Raw genomic sequence first — 27290 nt, forward strand, 5'->3', positions numbered from 1 at the left:
CCTCAGTTCTTAAAAGAGAATTTGCATTGCAGGCATTATTGAAAATACACATGGAATCCCAGAGTGATTTTTAACATTTGGTTCCTGGCCACTAAACCTGGAAACCAGTATCTAGGAGTTCAAAATAATTAGATAATCAAGTGCTTTTATTAGAAAATGAAGATTTCTTGGCTTGTAACTTGCTGCACTGAGTACATAAGCCTTTATTATACACTCAGCTTCATTCTCTTCTAGTGTGATCTGCTAAAGAATTTTTAAAGCTTCTATAGAAATAACATTTATTTTAAAAAGGTACAAATTAACATGCAAATTCAGAACTGTAACATAAACTGCAGGTACGAAGTCTTAAATTAAGTGCTTAGTTGCTTATCCATTGTCGATGTCTAACTATGGTACTTGGGAGATATCCGTGTGTTATATTAAGTTTTAAAGGCCTGTGTAGTCTCTAAGTTGATCGTTAAAAAACAACAGAATTTAAGTGAATGTCAATAAAACCAGTGAATTATAAATAATCTCTTTTCAAGCATATTTGATCAAAGCTGTCAAGAAGCAAAATTGTATTTCCTAAGATTTCAGGCATGAATGCTAATCTGTGAATTTTAATTTCAAGTTCTACCAGAGGACTTTAGGAGAATATAAACAATTTGGACATCTGTTGAGTTGTTCTTGGAATAAAACTGGACAGACACATGTAAAAATCGAAGTTATCTATATGAACTACTCTGCAGAGCATTATGTGATCCGCCCCCCCCCCCCCCGCTCTTCCCCCCACACCATGACTCACACATTCGCTGGTATTTCCGATGGTAAAACTGATTCTTGCCACAGGATAAATGTCTCTACTCCCTTTCCCCAAACAACCCAGAACCACTAAACTAAATAAAGTGGCAGAGTTTCACCCAACACCGTGCAGCTGCCGTCTTGTCTTCAGTGGGATGGAGAATGAAAACTGAGCTACACGTTAAAGCAAAAGGTTTTTGGAGCAAGATGAGCTCTCTTTTTGCTTTGCCCCTGCCCCCAACAAGTCACACACCAAACGCCATGGAAGCACAGCCCCAAAATGGTCCATAGAGTGGCAGACTTGTCACCATACCCAACGCCTTCTTCTAGCTCTCTCTCTGATGCACCATGAAACTTGCAGCCCCCTCCTGCTGGGAGGGAAAGCCGCCGACGCCCACAGATCACGTCCTAGGAATCCTTACAAATGCCACCAGATTGACCATCTGCCTCAGCATGACTGGATATGGTCTATAACTTACTGTCCATCTGCAAGTGCTCATGTGATGAGGGAAAACGACATAGGGCTTTCAAATCTATTATTTTAAAATATTTTGGACATTTGAATGTATCTTTTAGTTCAGGCATTACCTGGAGGGGGTTGTTTGTTTCCAAATAATGAAATAAACTCGTATTGCTTAAAAAAAAAAAGAAAAAAGAAAAAAAAACTGTGCTGGTGACACTGACCTGCCAGCTGGGGTGTCCATGTAGGTGGGAAGAGGTGAGAAGGTGGACCTAAGGGAACTGTGTCTGTCTTGTTACTGATTTCAGGCTCACAAGGAAGAGAAAGTCTGTCAACTCTCTGAAGCAAGGAATGTCAGAAGAGAATATCTCATAATGAAAGAATATCTTTCATTATTCAGTGGGGGGGGTGGCGGGGGGGGGGGCAACAAACAGTCAAAGAGCAACCACAGCAGCAAGAAAACAAAACCCAAGTCCTGCCTCACTTCCGGTTTCCTGCGGCTTTCAGGACAGAGACAGAGTCAAAGCTTGCTGCCAAGGACCGATGTTCTAAAAACAGGCTCCCCCAAATCACCCCATCTTGTCACTCCGAACAGCTCTGTGCTTTTGGGGAAGTAAGTTTGTAACGCTGTACACCTTTGAAAACTGCAGTAGAATACGAAATAATGGAGTCGTTTTGTTCATAAGCAATATTTATTTTTCATGAAGATAAGAGGCATATTACATTTACTACAGAAAACGCTATGTGAGGAAAAAGCTGCATGTTACCGATACGACCAAAAAAAAAAAAAAAAAAAACCACCACCAAAAACCAAAACACATAAAAAATTCCACTTACGAAAGTGTTCTGCCCTATTAGAACATATCAAATGGAAGGCATGATTCCAGGTGAGTGAGCCATGCAGAAATGTGGATTTATTAGGGTTTGTTTTGAAATGTAATTTGTACGGCGGGCTTTTTATTCCTTTGATGGCAATGAAACAGATTTATTGGCTACATGTTGGAAGGGCAAGAGATAACAGATAACCAAGGGAGAAGTTTTAATAAAATACTCAGGAAAGGAAAAAAGAAGTGAGTGAATATGCCTGCGTACATTTCAGCTAATAAATAAAAAGTACAGATAAGGCTTTAGCTGAAAACCATCCTGGTTATTGCAGCCTGGAAGGTTTATTGAAAATTGGGTAGAATGCTCTAATTTTTCATACTTAACAGCTGAACAAGCCAGAGGGACGGAACATACGTTTTGATTTTGGTACAGGAAGCCGATGTCCTCATAGGAAGCCAGCAAGTGGCCGTGGAAGGGGAAGGGTGGTTCCTGACTGTTGAGAGTGTCTGCCTCAGCTATTTCTGATCATGCTCTGAGATTCTGGACAACAGAACAATTAGAGTGGGGTTTCTTTTTACGAGTCATCCCCTGAGGGGAAAACTGGACGCTGGTAGGGAATTTTTGAAAGCACGTCTTCAGCAAGCACCAGCCTTTCATCTCAAAGAGCCGAGCAGAAATGAGCTCCCGGGGAGAGTCGTGAACCTGGTCCTGAGAGCACCTGCCCAGAAATCCAAGTGTACTTAGGCCACTCATCTGACACTGGGGCTTCACGGACCCGGGTCCCAGACCCCTCACTCAGCTCGGCTGTAGTCAGCAGAGCCTGGACTCAGGGAAGCATCTGGCTCTCCTTTTTTCTTTCAAAGTAGGAAGAAAAATGTCATTCTCTCTGAGCAGCTCCTGAGCTATTTCGATTTCAGTGTTGCTCTCTGAAGAGTCTGGCTTTGGAGAAGGACGGATCACTTCCCATGCCTGGAGTCCACCTCTAAAGTTGTAACAGACTCTAAGGGGTCAGGGAGGAAAAATCACTCTAAGTACCAATTACTGCCACCAATGTAAAACCAGTTTCCTAGTGGGAGGGCAGGGCCAAACTTGCGTCCCCACGATCTGCAGCATGGCTTCTAGAACAAGCTCCATAGATTTGGAAAGAACCAGAGACCTCAGCTCTCGTTTCACTTAGTTCAGAAACAGGAATTCATCTGAACTGGATGTTGAGCATCTGATTAGGAATTTACATCAATAAAAGTGGGTTGTTTTAATACACAAACATTTATAGGCTATAAATAATCCATGATGGCTTGTCAAATATAAAAGGCCATTGTAAATCTGTCTGCATATGGGAGACAGGCCCACAAAAAAGCAAGATATATAAAATTTATCGGCATGGTTTGGAGAGTTTGAATCCATTATGAAATAAGGTCTCTAATCAAATATTCCATCTGATTCTCAGTTACGTTAATATTTCAGTGCTCACTTTTTGACTTTCACCTGCCCGAATTTTTCAACGAACACGATTTTGAAAGGCTCATACAGAGTCCCCATGCCACTCTCCCAAGAAGTTACTTCGGTGGAGAGGTTTCTGAAAAGAAACAATTCAAAGTTCTGCTGCAGCTTATAAACTGTCTCTCATAGGATTATAATAATAAACCTTGTGAGAAAGTGTTTTTGAGACAGGTGGTAATGAATTTGCATGCCTCAGCAAGATACATAAAAAGAAGACTTCATGACTTTATTTCGAAAGCACCTATATTATTATGGCATGCATTGGAGACAGGTAATTATTATCTACACAGGGAAGCATGCACGTAGTACATCTCACGGGAAAAATGCGCAAGAATGTGCCTTTTGCCAGACACCACATTTTTCCTTTTTTATAATTAAGATGTATAATGAAAAAAGCTCATCTATTGATTCTTAATATACAAGGTCCTTTCTTTAAAAGAGCAAGATTTGAAATTGTTTTGTGATTCAAAACATCAAAATAAACAAATGAAGCTTCCAAATCTTCCAAAGACACGTTTTTGTGTATTTACATCCCTTATTTTGTCAGATTTTAAGGGGCTAAATAACTCAACCATATGTGGGCTCTGGCAAACCTGGTGATATATGATGAATAAACCATTTGTTCTATTTACACATAGATGTGGAGAGATATATATATATATATATATAAATGTGTGTGTATATATATATATATATATATTCTCAGACACTATTATTAGATGTAATCTTATATTCTCGGATACAGAGATGGACGATATACCTTTCTACTTGCCATGGCACTAACAAAGCTAGGCTGGAACTCAGCAGCCACTTGCGTTCATTGCTTTGCAGGCTAATAGTAAGTTCGGCTGCTGGTGGGAAAAGGATCTCTTACCACACCCTCCTTAAAATAAAGGTTCTGTCATGCTTAATGTAAGTACGTGCTCGTTCTTTTATCGAGGTGGTCTTGAGCTGCAGATACAATCGCACCGCTCATGGTGATCCAACTGGATGTCAACGAGCGCCATGTGCTTGGCTCTGCCCCTCCTCTTGAAATGGCCAGGCTCAAACTTTAACACCTAGGACAAGAAGCACATTTCCTGTTAGAAAGCCTCTGGTGCATAACTCGACTACATACTACTTACTTTCTTTATGACAACTGGTTTTTAAGCCTTTGAAGAGCCAACGAAAGCTATGGGCTTGCTATGAGAATGCACACATGTAAATATTGTTGCAGACAATCATTAACTCCTTGAAGTAATGGAGTCCACTGATCACAGAGTAACGCCTCCTGCATGGCCTACCTGCAGCACCAAGGTGGCCTTGGGTGTCCTAGCAGGCACTTATCGATAGCTTTCTAAGGGCCTGTTTTGTGACAGGTGCTGTCCCAAATAGTGCCAGAAGGGTTCTTCTCCACAGCATGTGCCACAGAGAAATAAAATACCGAGCATATTATTACCTCTGTAGACAGGAGGACAAATAAAGTCACGAACCCAATATGCTGGTAGATGTAAAAAAGCATTTTACCCTGATGAAGGGCATTAGTGGCCGTAAGTCAATGAAAATGTGTTTATGTTCTTATGTCCTTACATAACACACATAACATATTATGTTAAGATATAACACCTTTTACAGTTCAAAACAGATCAAGCTCCACCAAAACCTTTTTACATTAACGCCTGTATATCAATACAACATATTCAGTTATATATACACACATATTTATTTTTTCTCTTTAGATTCTTTTCCATTATATGATTATAAGAAATTGAATATAGTTCCTTGTGCTACACATTAAGTCCTCACTGTTTGTTTTACATATAGTAATGCGTGTCTGTTAATAATACATTTCTTAAATTCATAAAATACATCCTTAATTTTTGAATTAAAAAGTTTAAACATAATTTTGCAAATTATTAAATTTAAAGCTCACTCTTCTTCCCAAGCGTGACCTTGACTGGAGTCAAACATCACATTGTACATTACACTACACACTTGTTTTCCATCTACTCTGTAGTCAGTTTAATTGCTTCTTTTCTTGATGTTCTTAGGTTCCTGTTAGCCTTTACTTTTGATTTTGTTCTATTTTCCTTTTTTGACATTCAACTCTGCAGGACACCACCATACAATTATGTAGCATTTTACAGTCTTTAAAGAATTTGCACAGACACGCTACTTCTTTGCCCTCGGACGAACCACGTCACACTGTTAGAGAAGGTGTCCTCATTCACACTTTGTAGATTGGAGAACTGAGATTCCAAGGAGGCCAAGTGACTTGTCCCGGGTCTCCCGGCCCCTTGGACCTGGGAGCAGGGCTTTGTCTGCTAGGTTCCGAGCACACTCGGACCCAAGAACCCAACGCCTCTCTAATGTGGCCACGATTTTCTTTTGTGTCTCAAAGGTGGGTTGGGTACCACATGTGAACTGGGATGGTGACCTGATGGTTGGGTCTAGGTGAAGATGAGCTGCGGGGAAATCTGACTTTCAAGTCTGTATAACGTTTCATGGCATTCCCCCAAGTTTTTACTGTAGGTTGTTATTCCCAGCAATTTTCTCATCCTTACATCACCTGCCTCAAGTCATAAACAAACCCAAACCTCCTACTAGGAGAACCGGGCCTCGAGTCTCAGGCCTCACACATCCCCTTGACTTCAGCATTTAGCTCCATGGAAGTTTCTGGGGCGCTGCATTTTTCAGTGTCAATAAAACTAAAGAGCCTGGATTCTGCAAACACAGAGTGGAACACCGAGTCCTATTTGTAGAAGAGCTTCAAAAGAACACTTAAGAGTATAAAATGGATGGGGAGGGAAAAGAACATTCTAGAAGTGTTCATGAGGCAGGGCACAAAGACTCAAAATGATGTGATTTTGGTAAAACTAGTCCAAATGCCAGTTTTTATAGCGAATTATATTGTCCAGTCCCCCCACCGCAATTCTACTGAATTTACAATGTATACCACACAATTTCACGTGATTTTTTAGGCTTTCTATTAACTGTATTATATACACTTTGAAGACAAGGATAGCAAAAATCATCACTAAGATTATTGAGTATTTTACTAGATGCCACACGCTGTTGTAAGTGACTTTGCAACTATTAAATATTTTGGACTTCACTGCAACACTATGAGATTGGTACTTTTCTAATCTTGCTTGCAGATAAGGAAAGAGAGAGATTAAGGTCACAGAGCTAGTCACTGATGGAAGCAGTATGTGACTCCAGGTGGCCTAGCTCGTGCCCTTACCTAGGAAACTGAAATTTCGTTTGCTCAGGTCTGCAGCATGTTGGGGGCAGCTGCTGAAGAAATGCACCTGCGTGAACGTGGTGCGTGACGCCGCCAGCGCAGACGTGTGGGAACGTCTGCTCACAGTCTCTCTTTCGTGCCTCCTCTGTCTCAGCCTCCAACAGACAGAGTGGGCAAAGCAAAACCAGCCAGGAAATAAAGCAGAGGCCAAAATAAAGGGGTCCATGCTTTGCACCACTTTTAAGCCTTTCACAGCTTTGAAATAAAATTACACGTCCTGAGAGCAGAATTACAACATTTGCCTTTCTTTGCTCCATGTTCTCTCCTGCTGGGTCTCTGCAGGAAGGAAAATTGCTGTCTCTCCGTAACAAAATGAGTAACCAAGACAATGGATGAAGCGTATATTACATTTGGGGGTTGGAAGAGCCCGCGCATGACAGACATGAAAGCCCCACGTGCCATATTTGGTCCGAGTGCCTTGGAAGGGGTTAGGGGTCGTACTCCTACAACTCTGCCAAGAATTTCCCCAATATCAGTCACTACTGTCCGAGACTATCTGCCTGTAAACCAGATTTGGAGATTGGCAGATGCAGGGGAGGAAGATGATTCCGAAGAAGTTGAGCATATGATAAATAGTCCCCATTTAAAAAAGACCACTGTCAAAGCCTAGTAAGTTGCCGTCACCAACATCTGCAAAACCAGTGCTCTGCTGAGTTGCTTCCTTGTTTGATGGCAAATGAAGTGTGTGCTTTGGGACGAGAGCAGAGCCCGGCCAGTTTTTCTAACTGGTCGCCTGATTGTTCAGGGATTTTTCCCTGTGTTTTATATTAAGCGGTGTGAGCACAGTATATATGTGTTTTGCTGATAAGAGGAGAAAAATGAATTGGCAGACCCTTTCCTAGACAAGACAGGAAAGCACTGTTTGAACAAAGTGGAAATTGGACTGCTTTACTGGCTGATCACAGCACTGATGTTCAAAGCTTTCAGACCATGTAATAGTCTTAGATTCAGGTACACAGCATTGAAAGGAGGAGGAAAGCAAAGCTGATTTGAGACAGTATGGAAAGTTAAAAGAAAAATGAAAAGCCTTTATCTGAGAACACAAACTGTCTAGCATGGGTTATCTGGTCACCTTAAAAGGGAACGAACCATTGAATTAATTAAAACTGGTGAAGGACACTTACTAATAGGCACCATCACAAAATGCTTTCCTATTTTCTGAGCAATGATTCACAGCTGCAAGCACACACACACTCAAATAAAAATCCACTGAGGAGCAGCCAGCCATTTCTTATCACCTATGGCTGAAAATGGCAATCTTGACTCTTCCGCCACCCAGAAAAGCGCACAAAGCCAGGGACAGTTGACTTTACTAAATGGAGGATGACGGAGCCAGTTGGTGGTCTTCATACCACTACACAAAAATCAAAGATGCTCAGTTTGCAAATTACCATATTTCAAACGATATTTAACTACAGTTGCTCGCCTTGTTGCCAATAAACCACTGAATGAATCATTGCCATAAAGCTATTACACTAATAAAACAATATGGGCAGAAAACCTATCTGCTGAGTTGGGTTCTTGTTTATTGGGAATATAAAAAAAAAGGTCATTAAGACCTTGTAACAGTTCTCAAATCAATGGCTGACATAGGAACACAGTTCGTATTTCAGGACATGTGTGTTGTATAAACCAGATTCATTAATAAGAGTTTAAGATTCTATCCAACTCAAGGCAGGCAGCATTCAGTACACATAATTTTTTACCTTAAGAAAAAAAGAAACACTTCACATTTTTGCTTCCATTTTGACTTCTTTCATGCTTACAGACTTGATGAAAAATGTACACAGCATTAAGATTTTTAAGGGCTGGTACTCAATTTTTCTGAAACCCGAAGAGACTATAGCAGACATATTTTGAGAAAGGAACACATCTTATTTTCTACCTGGGTAACTGCTCAACTTGCAGGTGATGGTTTCAAGGGAGGCTGAAAGTTGTAACAGAGTGAGATCCTGAGTCCTGAGATACGGCACTCAATAAGAAAGGCACAGATGACAGGGCTCGGCTACATCTGGCTGACAAGCTAAGTATGACGGCGACCAAAGGCTGGGAATGATACTGAAGGTCTATAAAACTCTCTTGAATTTTGACAATGCAATCTTGACGTCTGTGGACATTTATTTCTATCAGTTTTCTGTGAGTGCTCTAGGTGCCTTTAGCTACAGTTCTACCTTTAGAGAACTGAATAGGTAAATGATTTTGACATAACTTTAGAGGATTAATGACTACATGTTCAGTCTACCAATTGCAGAAACCACAATGGATGCCTAGCTGGGCACCAAATTTCAGGGCATGGCATTAGCACTGACCATCCATTCATGTCCCAGAGGGGTCTTGTCTATCTGAGGAGTGTCATGCCCCAAGGTATGTTTGCTGAACTTTGGCGGGAAGTCCTGATGTGAAGCTTGGTTGACAAGGGAATCAATGCCTGCATTTTGCAGTTCTTAGACAGTCCCTTTACCCGTGAGTCATCGGGGCTGTAAGGAAGTGAGAACTGAGAAAGCCAGACCATGGTCTCAAAAAATTCCACCCACATCTGTCCTGTGCTTCAGCACCTTCAGACGCTTTCATTCACCCAAGATCCCCAAAAGATGAGGAGCACAGGTGTTGCTATCCATGAGTGAATAAACTTTTTCATAAGCAGACTACATGTAATAGAAAAGAACAAATCTGACTCCATATTAGATCTGATCCTTTGGCTCTAACCCTGTGCCCTGTTTTCTAGGCTTAGCCTTGCTGTTTCTGCATCTTTTGTAAAAGAATGTTGCCTTTAGCCTGAAATAGACAGGAGAGCCTGTTTTCAAGGCTCTGGCCTTTAAGGGTATTAACACTTTTTGCCCTTATATAAAGGTAACAAGTTGCAGAATGGAAAATAATGTTTGTTTTGTCGGAGGTTTACAGGGACACCATGACCTGATCCACATGGACAGCTGCAAGAACAAAGGATTCCAAGAACAAAGAAATCCTACACCAAGAAGTTTGCAACAACCAACCACACCCCCGCCCCTTTTTAGTATAAAAGGAGCCTGCAGTCTGACTTGAGTAGGATGACTCCAAGACATTAGTCTGCCATCCTCTCAGTCTGCCAGCTTTCTGAATAAAGTCATTATTCCTTGCCCCAGCACCTCGTCTCCCAATTTACTGGCCTGTCGTGCGGCGAGCAGGAGTTTGGACTCGGTAACATATACACATTAACTATTCCAGATTATCTTTATTCTTTTGCATTCACTGAGCACGTCAACCACCAATCTCTTTATATTCCTTATACAATTTCAGAAAGAAAAGAAAAGATTTGGGGAGTAGGACAGAGTGTAACAGTTCATGGATATCATATAATTTTAGATCTGAAAAACTAAAAAAATGTAGGTTATCGAGGGGGTTAAGTGAGGAGACCCGAGGCCCTGGGAGGTTTTGGGGCTGGCTCTGGGTGGCCTCCTGTGTGGCAGAGCTGAAACTTGAACCTACATCTAGTCATGTGATTTTTTTTCTTCTATTGTCCTCTCTCTTATAGGAAAACACAGGAAAGGCCCACAAGAGAGTTGTCTCATGGTCTCACTCAAAGAGGGAGAAAGGGGAAAAGGAGGGAGATTCTATATGGCTGTAGAAATGCTGTTTCCAGAAAAATAATAGAAAAGAGATTTTCTTTACTTTTGTTACAGTTAATTATTATCATAACCCCAAAACTCATCGCCTTTGCCAAGGAGTTGAAATGCTTTCCAAAAAACTGTTTTCCTGTCTTCCTAATCTCAATTTGCAATTTTAGCTAAATTTGTTTCAATGACATATGCTTAAAACATGTAAAAATTAAAAGTACTATTCTTTTATCTCAAGTCTCAAGCTGAGCACTTCATTACCTCTAATTAATATTTTGTTTCATTTATAGTATCTGCTAACATCTTTTAACTCTTAAGCTGTAACGGGCAGCACATTTTTAACATACAATTCTTATATTCAATATAAAATTAAAAAGAAGTCTCCAAAGTCATTTTTCATGTTTTCGAGAGATGGGAATGGTTCTAGACGTTGTAAATGTGCCAGAGACAGAGATGGGTCTAGGCTTAGGCTATTTAGTATGGTAGCCCTTGGCCATGTGTAGCTATTTACATTCAAACCAGTTAAAATTAAATAAAATAAAAAATTCAGTTTCTCATTTGCATCACACCCACTTCAAGTGCTCCTTAACCACGTTCGCTGGTGACTACCATCCTGGGTGGTACAGGTCTGAAGTCTCTCATCACTGCATAAAGTTCCCCTAGATACCACGGGGATGTCAGCATCCTGACAAAGCCATGAGAGGAAGGATGGACAAAACTAACTTCTGTCTTTCTTTCTCTATTGCCTTTTAAGTTTTTGGTTGTTGAGCAAATGGACCCAGCTAGGGGCCCAAATTACTAAAAAAACAAAAACAAAAAACAAAACAAAAAAACCCCAGTAAATATTAATTAAAAAGCTCACCATATTTCTAGGGAATTTTCATTATGCATTGTCAAGGGAAGATGAGGACTGGAATGATAGCATCCTTTAACTGTCTACACAGTATTTTCTGGAAACTTCCCTCTTTAAATGTCACCTTCAGAAGTATTTTTTATATTCTATATATGTCAAGAGGCCTAGAATGGTTGCTAAGAAAGTGGAAAAATACTTTACAAACTTTTGAGAGCAAGAAATATCACAGATGGTAACCTTTTACTGCACAGGGAAGAATGCTCAAATTCTTACAGGGGAAGTTGCATGGCCTGTGAAAAGAACAATATTAGCTTCCTTTTACGTATCATTCTAATTATTGATAATTTTATAACTATACATTTTAATTTCTTAAATCTTATTCCTTCAATGTTGAGCCTTGAAATATCTGTGGAGAGTCCTACAGGCTTGCCTCTGTGACGAATTCCAGTCACCCCCTTCAGGGTGCTCATCTCTCGTAAAATCTCATTTCACATCTCATCAGTTACAACCAGGAGCTGGGTAAACCGGTTTCTCATTTCTCTGAGTTCAGCACACAGACCCAAAACCAAGAGACTAGAGGACGAAGATTTTCCCCTAATGAGAGTGAGCTCAAGCAATCCCCACGTCTGGAAATGGCACAAGCCCACTGCCCTTTTCCACGGGGCGCCCGGCACAGTGAGCACTGGGACGTGTTTGCAGGGTATTTTAGGAATCTGGGGAAAATGTGCCAGCGCTGTGGGCTCCAGGCGTGCAGTTACTGACCGAGTGATTGATGTTGTTCGCTCCCTTTGTCCAGAACTCGGCAGTGATTTTGTTCAGAGCTCTGTAGACTCTGAGAAGTAAAAATACCATCACACGTTTCAAAAAGATGCTTTAGACAGCAATTTCAAAAAGATGGCAACATTTTAGACCCACGCATGTGACTGAACAAAGAGATCAAGGGCTTCCTCCTTGTCGGTATTAATTGTGAACAGAAATCTACAGGTAATAGCCCCTGTGTAGAGGGACGAGAATAGAACTAAGAAAAGAACCCTTCAGATTTTTTCTGAGTTAATTGTCAGGGGACGCAAGGGTCCTATTGGGTGTATATTTAATTCTTCTGTTTCCACATTAAGCCATTTAAGAAATCAAGCTATAACTTCTATCTGAGGAGAGAGTCAAGATGAAAACAAAGCACTCTACAAATGCACCAAAGGCCTGAACTCCCAGGTTTTTCCTCACTGTTAAGACAAGGTAGAGATCTTGCCACTTCCTGGTCTTATTTTAACTTGAACCAAATTATTGCATTCTGCACTTATCCTTGGGGAATGACTCAGCGTTACAAAATTCAGGTTCTTAGACACAAAGACAAAGTCCAATCTAGAGTTCATCAGGTCATACAAAAATAAAACACAATGAACACAGACAACAGCATTCTCTGGCTCTGAGAACATTTTTTTTTTCCCCTTTGAAAACTATGGGGTGGAGTTAAGAAATTCTTGTGACTAAGAAAACACGCTCTATGCGGGTCTAAAATCGTGTGTCCCTGTCGGAGGTAAGCATGGTGACTGTGGCCTCCAACCACCTACATTTCCCAAGTTGAAAAATACCATTTATGACGTAGCCCTTTTCATTTAGCTCAGAGATCACCTCCTAGCTTATTTTTGTTGTATTGTTTTCAGGAAGACAAAACAGCCATATAAGGCTGGAGATTTTATTCAGGGGGCACCATCCAGTCCTTTGCTCGGTGGATACTAATGCAAAGCAACTCAAACAGTGATTCCGAAGAAAAGTGTTTGCTTCGTATGTTAGTTAATGTTTTTAAACCCATTTTCTCTACGATGCTTCACCTCTCACAGATGCACTTCATGGGCACTATTTTCTTTGATCCCCAGAACCACCCTGCAGGGGATTATCAGATACAATTGCTTAGTCCGATCTCACATACACGAAAACTGCGTCTCTGCGCTGCTGTGACTCGAATGCGCTCCCACAATCAGGAAGTAACGGAGCTGCCGCCGAGGTCAGGAGCTCTAACTCCCCTGAAGTCTACTCTTTCTTTAATTCTTAGTAAAGTGCTATGTATTTATCCAACTCTTTGGTGGGGGTAGGAATAAGATTTATTTATTTATTTATTTATTCTTAGAGGAGGTACTCCGGGGGATTGAACCCAGGACCTCATGGTTGCTAAGCATGCTAAGCTCTACACCTGAGCTATAGCCTAACTCCTCCCTTCTATATTTAAGAGGAGAGAGTGCAGTATTACTAGTGATAAGAACACAGACCCCAGAACCAGCTGATCTGAGTTTAGGTCCCGGCTCTGTGAGCCACTGACCAGGTCACACTGGTCAGTCGACTGCTCCTCTTAGGGCTCCGTTTACTCATCTATAAAAAGAGAATAAAAATTGCAGTTCCCTTGCAGCATGGTTGAGAACCTGCCAAGAGAGCTAATGACTGCTTATAATGATGTCTTGCACACGGTAAAAGCTTATGTCTGTTTGCTGTTATTATTATCGAAAATTACTGCTCTCCTTATGAAGGGGAAAAACCACAAAGGGACCAGGCAGGGCCATTGCCTTCCTGCTTTTGTACTTCTGTAAAATGGCTTGCTTCTAGGAAAATGAAACTTACCCCTAAAATTCCACTGGGTCCCAAAAGCTCACTCCTGATTGGTCCATTTCTAACACCTTATTTGCATATGGCACAAACTTAATTGAAACCTAAAACCCTATAAAAGCCTGTGTAGGCCTACAGACGGGGTCCAGAACTTGGAGTGTTAACTCCTCTGGGCCCGCCGGCATAATAAATCCGAGTTCTCCAACCCTCTGAGTGTCGCTTGGTCTCTGGATGGGATTCAGATTTCTATAACATTTCCATTGTGTTCCTCTTATCTTTATATTTACTTTTTTTTATTTTTGCACCATTTCAGAGCAGAGTTCCCAGAGCGTTCAGTAGTATTTAGCAAATTTAGTACTTTTAGAAGAAAAAATATTTCTGTATTTCGAGACTGAAAAAGTCTCTGACAAAGTATATTTTCTGACAATTTATATTTTGTTATCTTTACTCTGCTTAATTTTTTAAGTGCTTGAGTGAATTCAAGTTTTTACTTGCTTAAAGCAAAGTCAGTTTTTCAGTCATATCCAATCACATTTCTACACGGAGGCCAAGCTCTCAGATTACTGCATCACATAGTTGATGATATATTCTTAACAAGACTTTTGTCAACCTACATGGCATATTATAAGGCTTAGAAAAAGGAGGCGCTTCTTCAGGATGGAATCACACCGTCCCCAGGGCACCTACTTGGCAAATTTAGCACAAGTACAATTTCCCAATCACCCCCGAGCCGGGGAGGTGCCCTTGTGCAGTGAACAACCCCAACAACCAAGGCGATGGTCCTGTTTCCCAGAACCACAGCTGAAAAAGGCTAAATGCAGCCCTGCAACAAAGACGTCTGAAAAATGACATACCTCGTGGTACTTTTTCACAGTCTTCCCTGAACTGCACGTGCAGGACTTCCAGTTGACAGTGCCACAGCCACAATTTCCTCCGCAGCGCTGCACCAGGAGGCAGCGTGGAAAGAAGACGACGTTGGTCAGTTTCAGCTCCTCTCGCAAGTTGACGGAGTAATTCCTGGGGGTGCAACTGTAGCGCTTGACATCGTCATTGAGCCTGTCCAGGTCGACTGTTAAGAGACACATGCACTTGGTAAGCAAGCATGGGACGGGAGCAGCAACACAGCATGCGCTCTGGAGAACAGGGTGGGAAGATTCTGTGATGACAACCTTAACCCAGGGACTGAATCTGTCCTAGGGATCTCAATAACTACCCCAAACACCAGAGGCGGAAAAGCTGATTTCTCTTTTGAGCCTATCTGCCCTTCAAAAAAAAAAAAAAAAAAAAAAGGACAACAAAATGAAAACAAAAAAGCCCCTCAAAACCTTAGTATCTTGGCTCAAGTTTCCTTGCACTGCTTTAAATGCAAAAAAAAAAAAAAAAAAAAAAAAAAAAGCGCAGAGGAAAGAAAATGAAACATTCAGCAATTTACAGTAATTGTCTTTATCTTAAAACATATATATTTGTGTATAAATATTTCTTCTTGATTCTAAATAAGTCCTGACTTTAAGCCATTACTTAAACATAATTTGAATTAGAGTGAGGACACATTAGGGACAATTACTCTAATCCATTTACCTGGCGGTGAAATTTTACAAGTACATGAAGGGAATAAAAAGGTTTGTGCTTCATTTTAACTCCAAGGTCAAGCAGAATGTCAAAGAAAATAGCATTTTTTGGGGTTGCGAACGTGATGCACATTTGTGCCTTGGGTCCTAGATGGCAGTATAGCATAGTGGTTAAGTGCCAGGGCTCCGCACTGAAGTTACAGCTAAGTTGGCATCACGGCTATGTCTCCTTTTTAGTCGGAAAGTTCTTGGACCACTCAGAACCTCTGTTTCTTCATCTATAAAATGTAAACAGTATAACCTTACCTATTTCATAGCAATAATCAAGGACTGAATGCAGTGTGCCTGGTACTCAATTAATGCTGGTTATTATTATTCATCTTGATTTATTTTGATTTCCCCCCATTTTTTTTTCTCTTTAAAGTCAAATGGTCAAAAATTAAAAGAAAAAAAATTGCAGACCTTTCTCCTCTGTTTCTCTCTTCTGGCCATTATTCCATGTAAATAATTATCCAGGGAGTTGGTTATTGGGACTTCTATGAATTAAGAGCATCACCCTAAATTTTCAAATTTTAGTCATTAATATTTACGTGAATTAAATATATATTATTATATAACAGAGACTACCACTTAATTGTGGTCTCAAAATCCATCTAAAAATCCACCTATTTGGCACCCGAATCTTCTGGTGGGTGAGCACCTACATGACTATTTTCTCACAAGAATGCAGTTAGAAGAAAGTCCTTTGTCCCCACCGGCTGCCCACCATTATCTAGTACACCTCCCTTGTCAGCAGCCAGGCCACCCCCGGAGGAATCCCACAAACGCTGGGCAGTTATCATCAGGCTAACCCTGGACTCCAGCCCCATTAAATATCTTAGTCCTAAACCAAAGCTGCTTGAGGAGTAGTAAAGAGTACTCTTTGAGGGCAATGGTCAAAGGCTAAGGATGCTGTCAGTAGAACGCGTGTGGGGGAAACAGAAATAGAAGGAAGCAAGAGTGGGTGGAGTCCACTTGACCCCATGAAGTCAGCTAAAAGGCTGGCCATGTGGTCCATGGCCCCTTGACTAAGGAATTAAACGGCAATTGGACTGATGCCCTGTCCTAAGAGCTTTTGATCCTCAAGGGCAAGGATTTTTCCCCCGACTGGGTTATATGCTGAGCTCAGGACACTGGGGGGGGGGGGGGGCTGAATAAATGCAAAATAATTGCTGTGCATAATTTATTGCTGCTTTTTTCCCCCTTCCTTTGTAAAGACATGTCATAAGTTTACCTCTAATCAATCCAGATTTAAATTGAATGAACTCTGTCTTGGGAAAGGAACCATTTTATTGCTGCTAAAGCCCTGAAAATAACTGCAAGCAAAGCAGAAAGGATTACATAAATGGATTAAGAAGCGCAGCAACCATCCATTGCAAGTGTCACCTTGAGATAAATGCTGATGCTGGCTGTGCATGCCTGGGCTGCGGACGGGGCTGACGCAGAGGCCAAGGCTGCTGCTGCTTGTGGGGATGGGAATCTGTTCTGCCTAACACCTGGGAGCAGAGCGGTGCTGCTAGCAGGAAGCCGACGTGACGCATGGAAGGCAGGGTGGGCAGGAAGGAAGTAACAGGACTGCGTGTACTTGAGTGTAGCCGCCACAAGGCACCTGACACACAGGACTCCCTGCCGTTGGCCCCTACCCTCTGCAGGTGGGCATTACTTACCCAAAGTGAAAATCAAGTGGGAAAACTGGTCTGGAAACCATTCTCTTTTGCCTCGGGGTCTCTGTCATATTAGGCAGAATGGGGGGATGGCAGGCAACTTAGAACTGAAGAAAGAGGACGGACTTCCCTGGTGTGGAATCAAGCCACCAAGCTTCCCTGCATGGCGCTGTACTAGGACTGGAGTGGTGGACAGCTACCTCCTCATCCCCAGGATACGCCCAGGCCAAATCCCCACGTGCTTCCCTATGGGAATTCAGCCAAGTCCCAAAGCACCACTCAACAGATAGGACAAGGCAGCAAGCCTTGCTCATCTTGTAACAGAACTCTTCACAGCGTGCAACTGTGCCACTGACTAGCACTGAGCACTGCTGACTTCCGTTGCCCACCTGCCCCAAAGAGATTCACCATGCTGTCAGCGTCATGCACCAATTCATCGTGATGCGACTAAGAACTGTGGCCCAGTGTGACTCCTGTGGAATCCGGCTGTCCTGCTTATCAGGCGATTGAAACCGCCAAGGCACTCAATTCAGAACTAGAACTAAGAAGCCCTTCAGAGTGGATGCAAATAACTTCAAAGTACCATTGCAGACTTTCTGCAGGGGAGACTGGTTCTCCCATCAAAGAAGGCTGACTGGGCAGGGCAGCAGAGCAGGGAGCCAGGCAGGGGACTGAGCAGCAATTAAGGCTTCGGTCAGAGCTCTGGTCCGAAGGGAGGCTATGGTGGGAGCCTGGGGTGAGGGAGGCAGGCCACACAGTGCAAACCCAGGGAGAGGGGCTGCCTATCCCATTCCTGCTTCCATCTCCACAGCGGAACACTGCACACCAGCAAGGATGTTCCCAATTTAATTCAAAGGCCCATTAATTTCATCTAATTTCCCTTACTTCACCCAGGTTACATAAAGTTATAATCCTTCTTTGGCTATCTTTTTCTTTTTTTTTAAATGGAGGTCCTGGTGATTGAACCCAGGACCTCGTGCATGCTAAGCATGCATTCTCCCACTTAGCCATAACTTCCCTCCTCTTTTGCTGTCCTTTTGAATTTGGGTCTTGCCTTCTCATGGATCTTTGACATCAGTAAAGCTTTTTGGGCTGTGTACTGACAGTCTCCTCCAGACATATTAATCCAACATGGGACACTGCACAGTGCCGTAGGGAACACCTTTTTTTTTTTTTTTCCCAGCACTAGCCTCAAAGTGCAGCCTAGTCACAGAGGTTCCTAGGCTGTGATCAGAGTTCTGGGATCTGAGCACTGGGGTGGGGAAGTATGGAAAAGTGGTATTTTGGTGAATGCACACCCTCATTCAGTTTCTAATCTGTTTATGTGTAGGTGTGGGAGGAAGGAGAGTCAGCCTGGTCTTTTTAATCCTGGCCATCTTACATTCCTAAGTACCAGGTAACGTGGAAAGTTACTCACATATATGGTTGCATGAAATCCTTAAAAATGCTATGAATTACATACCATTATTACCCTTACTTTTACAGTGAGAAAATTGAGATTCTGAGAGGGTAAGAAGAAAAATTGTCCACAGCCACACAGCCAATCACTAGTGGAGCCAGAGCCTGAATCCAGGCTTCTCCATCACTCCTGCACTTGTGAGCCCCAGTCTGAGGATCTGAAGGAGGCTGCAAAGAGCAGCTTCCATGAGCCCCGTTGGAGCTTTCCCACTAGAGGCCCACTCTCTGTCCAAACGACCCGGCTTCCTAGGTGCATTTCTAGGCAGTGATCTGTCATTTTCAATATGTCAATTACACACACCCAAGCATGTGTCCCCGTGCACACACGTGCATTTATCAGATTCTACTGGAAAAGTACATCGTGTTGTTGCTCATAAACTAGGCAACTGCACAGAGCCCACTTTTTCTTTGGTACTTTGAAAAATATAACGAATTTCATCTTTTTCCACCTGGAGTGCGAGGACTTTTGTCAATTCACGATCTTCATTTTGGCCTCATTTCTCCTCCATCTCCTTCTTGCCCTCACCTACCTGCAGTCTTTGTTATGTAAACCAGTTGGAGGTCCACGTAAAGAGATGGATGGACTGATAGCAATGTTTTCAGGGGGAACAGATGATAAGATCCTAGAGATTCTTTCCATTGGGCAGATAAAGCCAATACTATATTTCACGAGCTTGGCAAGCACAGCACAGGTGGAGATCAGCTTGTAATAACACTTTGAAAGTCTTTTCCAAATTGATCATTTCCATTTTGTGTTGTGTGTGAATACAAAAATTCACTGTGAAACTAAATAATGTCCTCACATTGAATGTAGGAAAATGCTTTTTTCCCTCCCCATGAATGTTTCATTCACTGCTTGTTTTGTTCAATGAGAGGATGGTTTCACTGGGTCAGTCTCTGGGTGTCAAGTTTATTGGTCATCTGCCACTGTGCTGGTCTTTAATTCATCTTTACTCTGTTCCTACATTTCAACCCCAATCTGCAAGTGCAAATAAATCTAAAAATAATAATTATTTTATAGCTTTTAATGAGGGAAGATCGGGGTATTTTAAACTTAAATCTTTATTCTGTTATGTGTGTTACCAGCCTTTTTCTCTTTCTGAATCTGCTAGTCTCCAATTAAATTTCCATATATTCTTGGAGATAGCCAGGAGTCATCTTAAAACAACCAAATCAAGACTTTACAGCAGTAAAATTCTCTATAAACTCTTTTAGCTGGCACTTGCCAGCAGCCTACGTATTAGAGCAGGTTTAGCACATGGTAATGGGATGAGAAAGACAAGTTCTTGAAGTAAGGCCATGCCTTTTCTAACACCATGCTTTTGTCACTCTATTTCACCCTCTCTAGCATCTCAGTCCACTATGTCATTTAAAATTCTTCTAGAGCCTAAGTCAAAAGGCACATTCACCTTACGTCTCTTTTTACCCCTTGTTTTATATTCAATACACATTCTCTGCCTTCTTTTATAAAAGCACTTAACTTTGTTGACCTTGTTTTACCTTTTTCTTTCTTTAGGCATTTCTCTCCCACTGAACGGTAAGGTTCTTAAAAACAGAGTTAATCACCTTTGTATCTCCCCCTTTCCTAGTGCTTTGGCCCTAGAAGAAGGACCAAATGGAGGTCATTTAAGTCCACCTCTTCTAAAACCACTTGGTTTCAACAATTAGAAACAGGTACCACTGAAAAAAAACATTTTTTTTTTTTTGCAGTCTAAATACATGTGCCATTTCAGTATTTGAAACAACTAATTAAATCCAATGGAAAAAACAGCTGGAGTCACTAGGTCACCCCCCAGACAAACATTTCTGATTTTCTTTGAATATCCATCTTTTGTGATTCCGAGTGGATACTCATAAACACAAAGCCACGATTAGAAAAAGTTTAAGCCCTTTAAAGACCTACTGGTCAATCCGAACTTCCTCTGCAAGGAATAGGTACTCAATAACCACTGTGGAAATGACTCAAACCATGGATGGTTGTCGGGTTAGAATGGAGAACGTAGGGTTCTAGAACCAGCTCTACCAAGGATGAACCACGATGCATGAAGATGACTGGCCCCAGGACCCAGGGGACCTAGAAGAAGCACACACAGGGCAAAGGGTGGCATCCAGGAGGCTGGCTCCCCAATCCATGTCTCAGGGGCTCAGGAATACGTCTTGCCACAGCCTGTTATGTAAAGGGCTGAAAAGCTGACTTTGATGTTAAACACCAGATTTATGATGCTTTAGGTGGGGGTGGGAGGGGGGGTTATGTAAGAAATTGCAGTATTTTTATACCAAGCAAATAGGGACTCTCAGCCTTTTTCAAGGATCATAAATTTCCCAGGAGGAGTCTGTTCATCTTTATGGACATTACCACCTCACTGTGATTTTCAGTTTCCCCGCTCTATAAATCAGCACATAATTGTGAAGACTGTTTCTACATTTCAACCCCAATCTGCAAGTGCAAATAAATCTAGAAAGAACAATTGTTTTATAGCTTTTAATGAGGGAAGATCAGGGTATTTTAAACTTAAAATCATGTATCTCATGACCCATTTGCTGGTTTAATTTCTGAAGAATGGAAATACTTACTGCTTTTATTTATAGAAGTTAATCTAAATCACAGTCAAAGTTCCCAACCAGACAATGCCTAATTGTCAGGGTTGAAAAATATTGTTAAGCAATGAGCGAACAGAGATTTACCGAGCACCTACTATGTGCCTGGTACTGTGTGAGATGCTTTCACAAACTCAGGTCTCATGGAATTCAAGGAATTAACAAACCCTTTTCCCATTTGACAGATGTGAAAACTGAGATGCAGAGGGGTTGCGTAGCCTACCTATAGTCACTGGACACACAGTACGCATTTGACAAATATGTACTGGAAAATGAGTGGATGAGTGCATGGGCATCTGCAAGGTGCTGGATTAGACATGAGAGCAGCTGACCTCATCATAAGGCAATTCTCGGAACTCTAGAGGGATGTCTGAAGTACATCTACCACATGAAAAATAAGAAAGCAAGTTAGATGACTAAGAATCAAGGCGATCTTTAAATGTCTGTCTTTCTCTCATTTACTCGACTCTGAGTCTCTGGGCTTTAAGCACCACCGAGTCCAGGTTGATGTCATGTCTCCCTGCTTTGCAGCTGTCACTGAACCTCCCTGAATTTGTTTCATTTACTAGGTAAAATGGGACTGACAATGCCAAGAAATTCATTAAGCTTGAATGAGTTAAGAGCGCTTGAAGCACGGTCCAGATCCGAGCTCTCAGTAGGTATGCCTCATATTACTGTGAAAATGAGTTAAACAGATCAATAAGTAAAGTTAAGACCAGAATCACCTAAAACCAGAAGTAGCTAAGATTCTGCAATTGGTGATCACTGAGAAGAGAAGGTCATGACCGCCTTGATCAAAATGTCAGAAAGCAATGATTATGTGTATTCCCTTCAATTTCAAGAGACGTAGCACTTAGCACAGTCCTCTGCAAGTAAAGACACTTAATGGGCTAGCTCTCCCGGTGCCTGAAGTTTCTGCAGGAGCGTGTGCTCTGGGGAGGGGGTGCCGTCTCCTTAAGTCCATCGGGGCACTGAGCACAAGGACGCTGCAGGGTTTCCCCAACACTGTGCAGGAAAAACATGGGTATAGAAACCCATTCATCTTCAAGAAGAGTGACTGTGTGCAAAGGCGTATGTGTCCACCCAGGCACGAAAAGTTACCTGTAGTTTTCTATTGCCAAATGGATTTTCCCAATCAGTCTGCATTTGAATCATATCGCCAGCTGGGAGAACAGGCTTGGGACAGCCACCAAGAGGGGATCCTACAATGGGGAGAAACGCGGAGGCTGCACTGGCACCAAGAGAAAAAACAAACAGGTCCTCGTCCCTGTGCCGAGGGTGCCTTCAAACATTTTATGTGTGTGTGCTGGTAGATGGACGTGACACGATAAACAACAGTGTGGTTTTTACTAATGCTTGCTGACAACATGAGTGAGTGGGGACTCTGGACACTTACAGATCATGTGGGTTATAAAAAGACTGGCTGAAGTCTAAACGAAAGCTTTGCAGAGGAAATATCCAAAAGGCAAAATGGTGCCAGAAAGTTTCTATGGTATAATAGTAACACAGAAAATTTCAGTAGTTGGTAATTATTTTGTAAACTTTCCATGCGTGCACCGATTATACTGATACTTGAATATGACAATGCTTGAATCCCCTGGAGGAGGCTCTCCAGATTACTGATGATTTTAGAGCTTTCCAGGGAAGGGAGCAGATCTCACAGAAATATGCTGGTTTTGTGCAGAGTTTTGTATTCAAGTAAAAATAGTAGTTAGTATTTACGAAGGGCCAGCTAGGTATGAGATACCCTGCTATTACTAACCCTAACACAACTTTGCAAAGTGGTTATAATTAGTCACTTAACCAAATGTAGAAATCAGACGCTCAGAGGTCTCTGCACATAACTTCTCCATGGACACTATTCTTAGGAATCAAGTTAGAATTTTATTACAAGTTTACATGACGCCAAAGTCCATACACATTCTTTCACTTGCTCTATTTCTATCAAATTTATGGTAAGCAATTTTAATGTTGATAAAGAAAGCTCTGACTTGGTACATGCCACATGGTTTAGGAAATGAAGAAGCTAACCTTTGTGCAACATTAGAAATCAGAAAAGCACATCTGTTTTGATTTAATGTCCCCAGTGCCTCTGTTTGCGTAATTTACAGACAGTTACAGAAGGACGACCTTTTAAGACTGACTTTTCTGATTGATCATTAGCGTCAGCCAAGGGCCTTTTGCAAATTCTTACCCAGATATCAAGTAAGCAGAGAGAGAAGTTACAAGCATTCAATTTATGGTGACTTCAGCTCATTCCTAAAATACGTTCATGTCCCGGTACACTCTGAAATTATTTCCTACATTCTAAATCATATTTGTCTCTTTCTAGTTTGTATGCAATGGCATGGCAGAGAAACAGCAATACATGACCAATTAAAAAATAAAAGGTATTTGGGTCTAAGAGAATTCAGAACCAATTCAAACGTTTTGATATGAAACATACTTATTTCGTTTAGTCCTCCCTTCGTATGCCAGTTATTTACTTACAGTTCTCAAATTAGTGAGTCAAGTATTTTAGATCTTATAGCTAAATAATGTTATGTAAGAAGTCACAGAATTGATATTATATCCTGGGAAATGGGTTGGTAATTGTCCCAGAGTTACAACATCCAACCATTTACAGTCTGTGAAAATCATACATATCAAACCCTGTCATTTGGAATCAATTTAATATCAATAGGTTGGCTTCACTCAATATTAAATTATTCACTTTGAAGTGCATATCAGTTTTGGCCTGTGCATCAAAAAATAGCAACTCTTTTGGAAAAAAAAATTTGTATAAGCATTATGGCAGTTCAAAACTATTAAGTTGGAGTGCATCAACAATTATATTCATATTTGAGTCACAACACAAACTGTGAAACTGGCTTCCCTCTTGTTATTTTGTGTTGGTTTTTCAATGGCAAACTCTATTAACGTGGGAAAGTCAAGTTCTTCCAGAATAAGTAAAAGAATGCATCTAACTTCCGTTGTTAATTTCCATAAACCACCTCTCAATGAATGTCCAGTATAGGGGTGTTTAAGGCTGGTCATTTCTTAACTTAGAGATGTCAGATTCCATGCTATATACTTGAATAAATACACATTGTCCCTAAGTTCAAAGCATTGTGTTTTAAAGGAATCATACTATTGCTCAGTTGAACTACAGTGGTCATGCAATGGTTCAGGGGGGTAATTAAAGAGTTTGCAGAACACCCATATAACTTTTCATCTAATTGTGTGTAAATTTGCTATGTCATTAGCAAGTTCATCAAAAGAAGTAAATGCAACTTCAATTTGAAATGACTTCTTTTTTTAAACTTTTGGGCAGCTTTGAGGTTGAAGGCATGAGGTTGAAATGACTGGCAAAAATTGGGTTTTAGAACCGCAGTTATCAGCAGATTTCAATTATCCATGCTACCCTTTCCTCCTTACCCCCTAGGAAACTGGAAGTTGGATATTTTAACTTGTTATATTATCTTCAGGCCAGAAGCTTTTGCAGACAAGTTTGCGCTTATCTATAACTCGTGAATTTGAAAAAAAAAGTGGACCTCACACACTGAAGTTCTGGCTTCAATACTTGGCAGTGTTATCTGTCTCTTTTCTCTCCCCCTGCTCCCTAAACTTTTACTGTTTCCCATTTCCAAGTCTCTTCTTAAAGAGAACTAAAAACTCACTGTCACGTAATCTCCCTTCAAATAAGCAGCAGAAGCAAAGCACAAAATGTTTCCGACTTCACTATGTAAATTCTCCATCCAGTGTGTTTGTGTTTTATTGTGTTTTATTTTAGAGTTTATAAACTCTAACGTGATTTATATATTCACATTCAAGGGCCATCTTAGAATTTCGCTCTTTAGTCTCATGAAAAATGCTACTTTTGATCAGTTTGGGTAAACAGAACAATGGATGCTCAACAGATATTCACAAATGCCAAGTCTGTTTCTGCATAACGTCATTAAGAAATTATTATACTGACGGTCAAGCACCTTTTTAGGGATTCTAAAAGTTCAGATTTTTTATTTGATACCTAGTGGACCTCCATCAACTATAATCAGTTTTCAGTTTTCACTTTTATTCACTTCCCCCTTTCTTACACATCAGGATAACAAACCATGAATTTGTATTTTTAAGTTCTAAAAGCTGAAAACAACAGCTGAAATATGAAACCTGCCTTCCTTTGCTTTTTGTGACGCAGGCAGGTGGGTCAGCGTCAGCGGAATGAGAAGCAATTAAGTCAGCACATTTATACAGCGCAGAGAAAGTGGTGGCTGGCCAGTGCTAAACGAAAGGGTCCAGATCTGCCCCAGGGCCATTGTAAACAAGAGATTAAGAAATGGGACCTAAGCCCACGGGGAGAGAAATATTTACTTTGTCGCAAATAAGTAGAATGTCACCTTGAACGCTCTTGCGAGGTCATTTCAGTAACCAAAGGCACTCTTAATAAAGCTACACTTCTTCGTCTAGATACTTTAGAAATATGCTGATTCTGAATTATTGGTATCTTTAGTTCCACAAACATCAGTTGAGCATCTAACATGTGTCAGAGTCTGTGCCAAGTGCTAGAGATATAGGGTGAATGGTCTCTAAAACAATGGCTCTCAACCCTGGCTGCCTCTTCAGGATCGGTCTCAATGTCCCAGGAGCCACAAGATAACACCAATACTCCAGCCTCGCCCTCAGAGAATCCGAGTCAGTGTGGCTGGGACAGGACTAGGCACCCATAGTTTTTTGGTTTTTTTTTCATAAAGCTTGCCAGGCAATTTAATATTCAGCCAGAGTTGAAACCCTTAGATCCTAGGATCTCATATTCCCTTAGAGAAACCACAAAGACACAACAATGAAAGCCATGGACATATAAAAGCTGTGACATCGTAGGAACTCCAAACCTTACGCAGAATGGTAGTCTTCACAGGGAGATGACAAGGACAAGAAAGACTCCCCAAGGAAGTGATGCAAATACATTTCCGAATTCTCACGTTAGCCAGCTAACATTTCTTGAACAAGTGCTATATGCCAGATGCCTCTGATGGCACCACCGACAATTCCTGGAAGTAGGTGTTACCACACACACGTTGCCAAGGAGGAAACTGAGGCTTACGAGTCATCAGTGACTTACTGAAAAAAAATCACAAACTCGTAAGTGGCAAGGTTAGGACTTGAACCCAGACAGACGCCTCCAACTCAACATAATTTCTGGGGGAAAAATAAGTAATAGATTGAGGTGATTTTTAAATTTTATTATTTCAAAAAGTAGGGGTCAAGAAAGGGTGGTCCTGCAAATAGCTAGAGTGGTTAAGATACCTGAAGACAGACTCAGATTTTATCACGTGTCCAACACTATTTTTAATATTTTTTTCTAGGGCTTTTCAAAACATTGGGAGTATGCTACCTTTCTTCAGGTTGATCTAGTCAAGATCCAAGGACAGCAACGCCTTACAGAAAAGCAGTTTCTTCTTTGAGTTGAATCTAATCTGAGCTCTGGGGAAATCTGAGTTACACTGATCTAAACATGGCATATGTCCGTAACATTAGGGCCACCGGGGACTTTGTTGTCCCCACTTAGATGTGCACTTTAAGTATGTATGACCATGACCTAAGCCATAAGCGACAGACCCAGGCAGGAGTCGACTAATTGGTCATTTCAGCCTACACGTTCTAATAGGTCGTGCTTACCAACACAAACATTGTCTATAAAAGGCCCCAGATTCCCAGTTCCTGAAAGCACCCCCGATATCACAAAGTATCAGAAACAGAATGTATTGTTCTCAACAACTTTACATCTATGATGAAAACCTGGCTGACAAAACTTACAGAAAATTTTAACAAAGCAGCAAGGACATAACAGACTAGAAATTACAGTTTTATTCAGTAAGCGGTAACTACAATTTATTTCCCTACTAATTTGGGTTAAACATTCAAATAAACATTCAGTAGCATGTTGTGTAGTCTCCATGAAGTTTTTTTCTCTCTCTCTCTCTTTTTTTTTTTTTTTTTTTGGTTGATTTCTAGTTTCGTGCCATTGTGGTCAGAAAAGATGTTTGAAATAATTTCTGTCCTCTTAAATTTGCTGACGTTTTCTTTTGTGTCCGAGT

The 27290-nt window shown here is 41.2% G+C and overlaps 1 protein-coding gene across 2 annotated transcripts in view; it reads right to left on the reverse strand.

The window, feature by feature from the left end:
• Positions 1 to 1913: 1913 nt before the first annotated feature.
• Positions 1914 to 27290, reverse strand: part of PDGFD (platelet derived growth factor D) — a 224432-nt gene continuing 199055 nt past the window's right edge. For both annotated transcript variants that reach the window (XM_010953182.3, XM_010953179.3), the window contains exons 6-7: positions 14744 to 14958; positions 1914 to 4623 (exon numbers count right to left, since the gene is read on the reverse strand). In XM_010953182.3, the coding sequence (XP_010951484.2) occupies positions 4498 to 4623; positions 14744 to 14958 (341 nt within the window). In that variant the 3' untranslated portion in view covers positions 1914 to 4497. The remainder of the gene's footprint in view (positions 4624 to 14743; positions 14959 to 27290) is intronic.

This window comes from Camelus bactrianus, chromosome 10 (genome assembly GCF_048773025.1).
Source record: "Camelus bactrianus isolate YW-2024 breed Bactrian camel chromosome 10, ASM4877302v1, whole genome shotgun sequence".
NCBI classification, from domain to species: Eukaryota; Metazoa; Chordata; class Mammalia; order Artiodactyla; family Camelidae; genus Camelus; species Camelus bactrianus.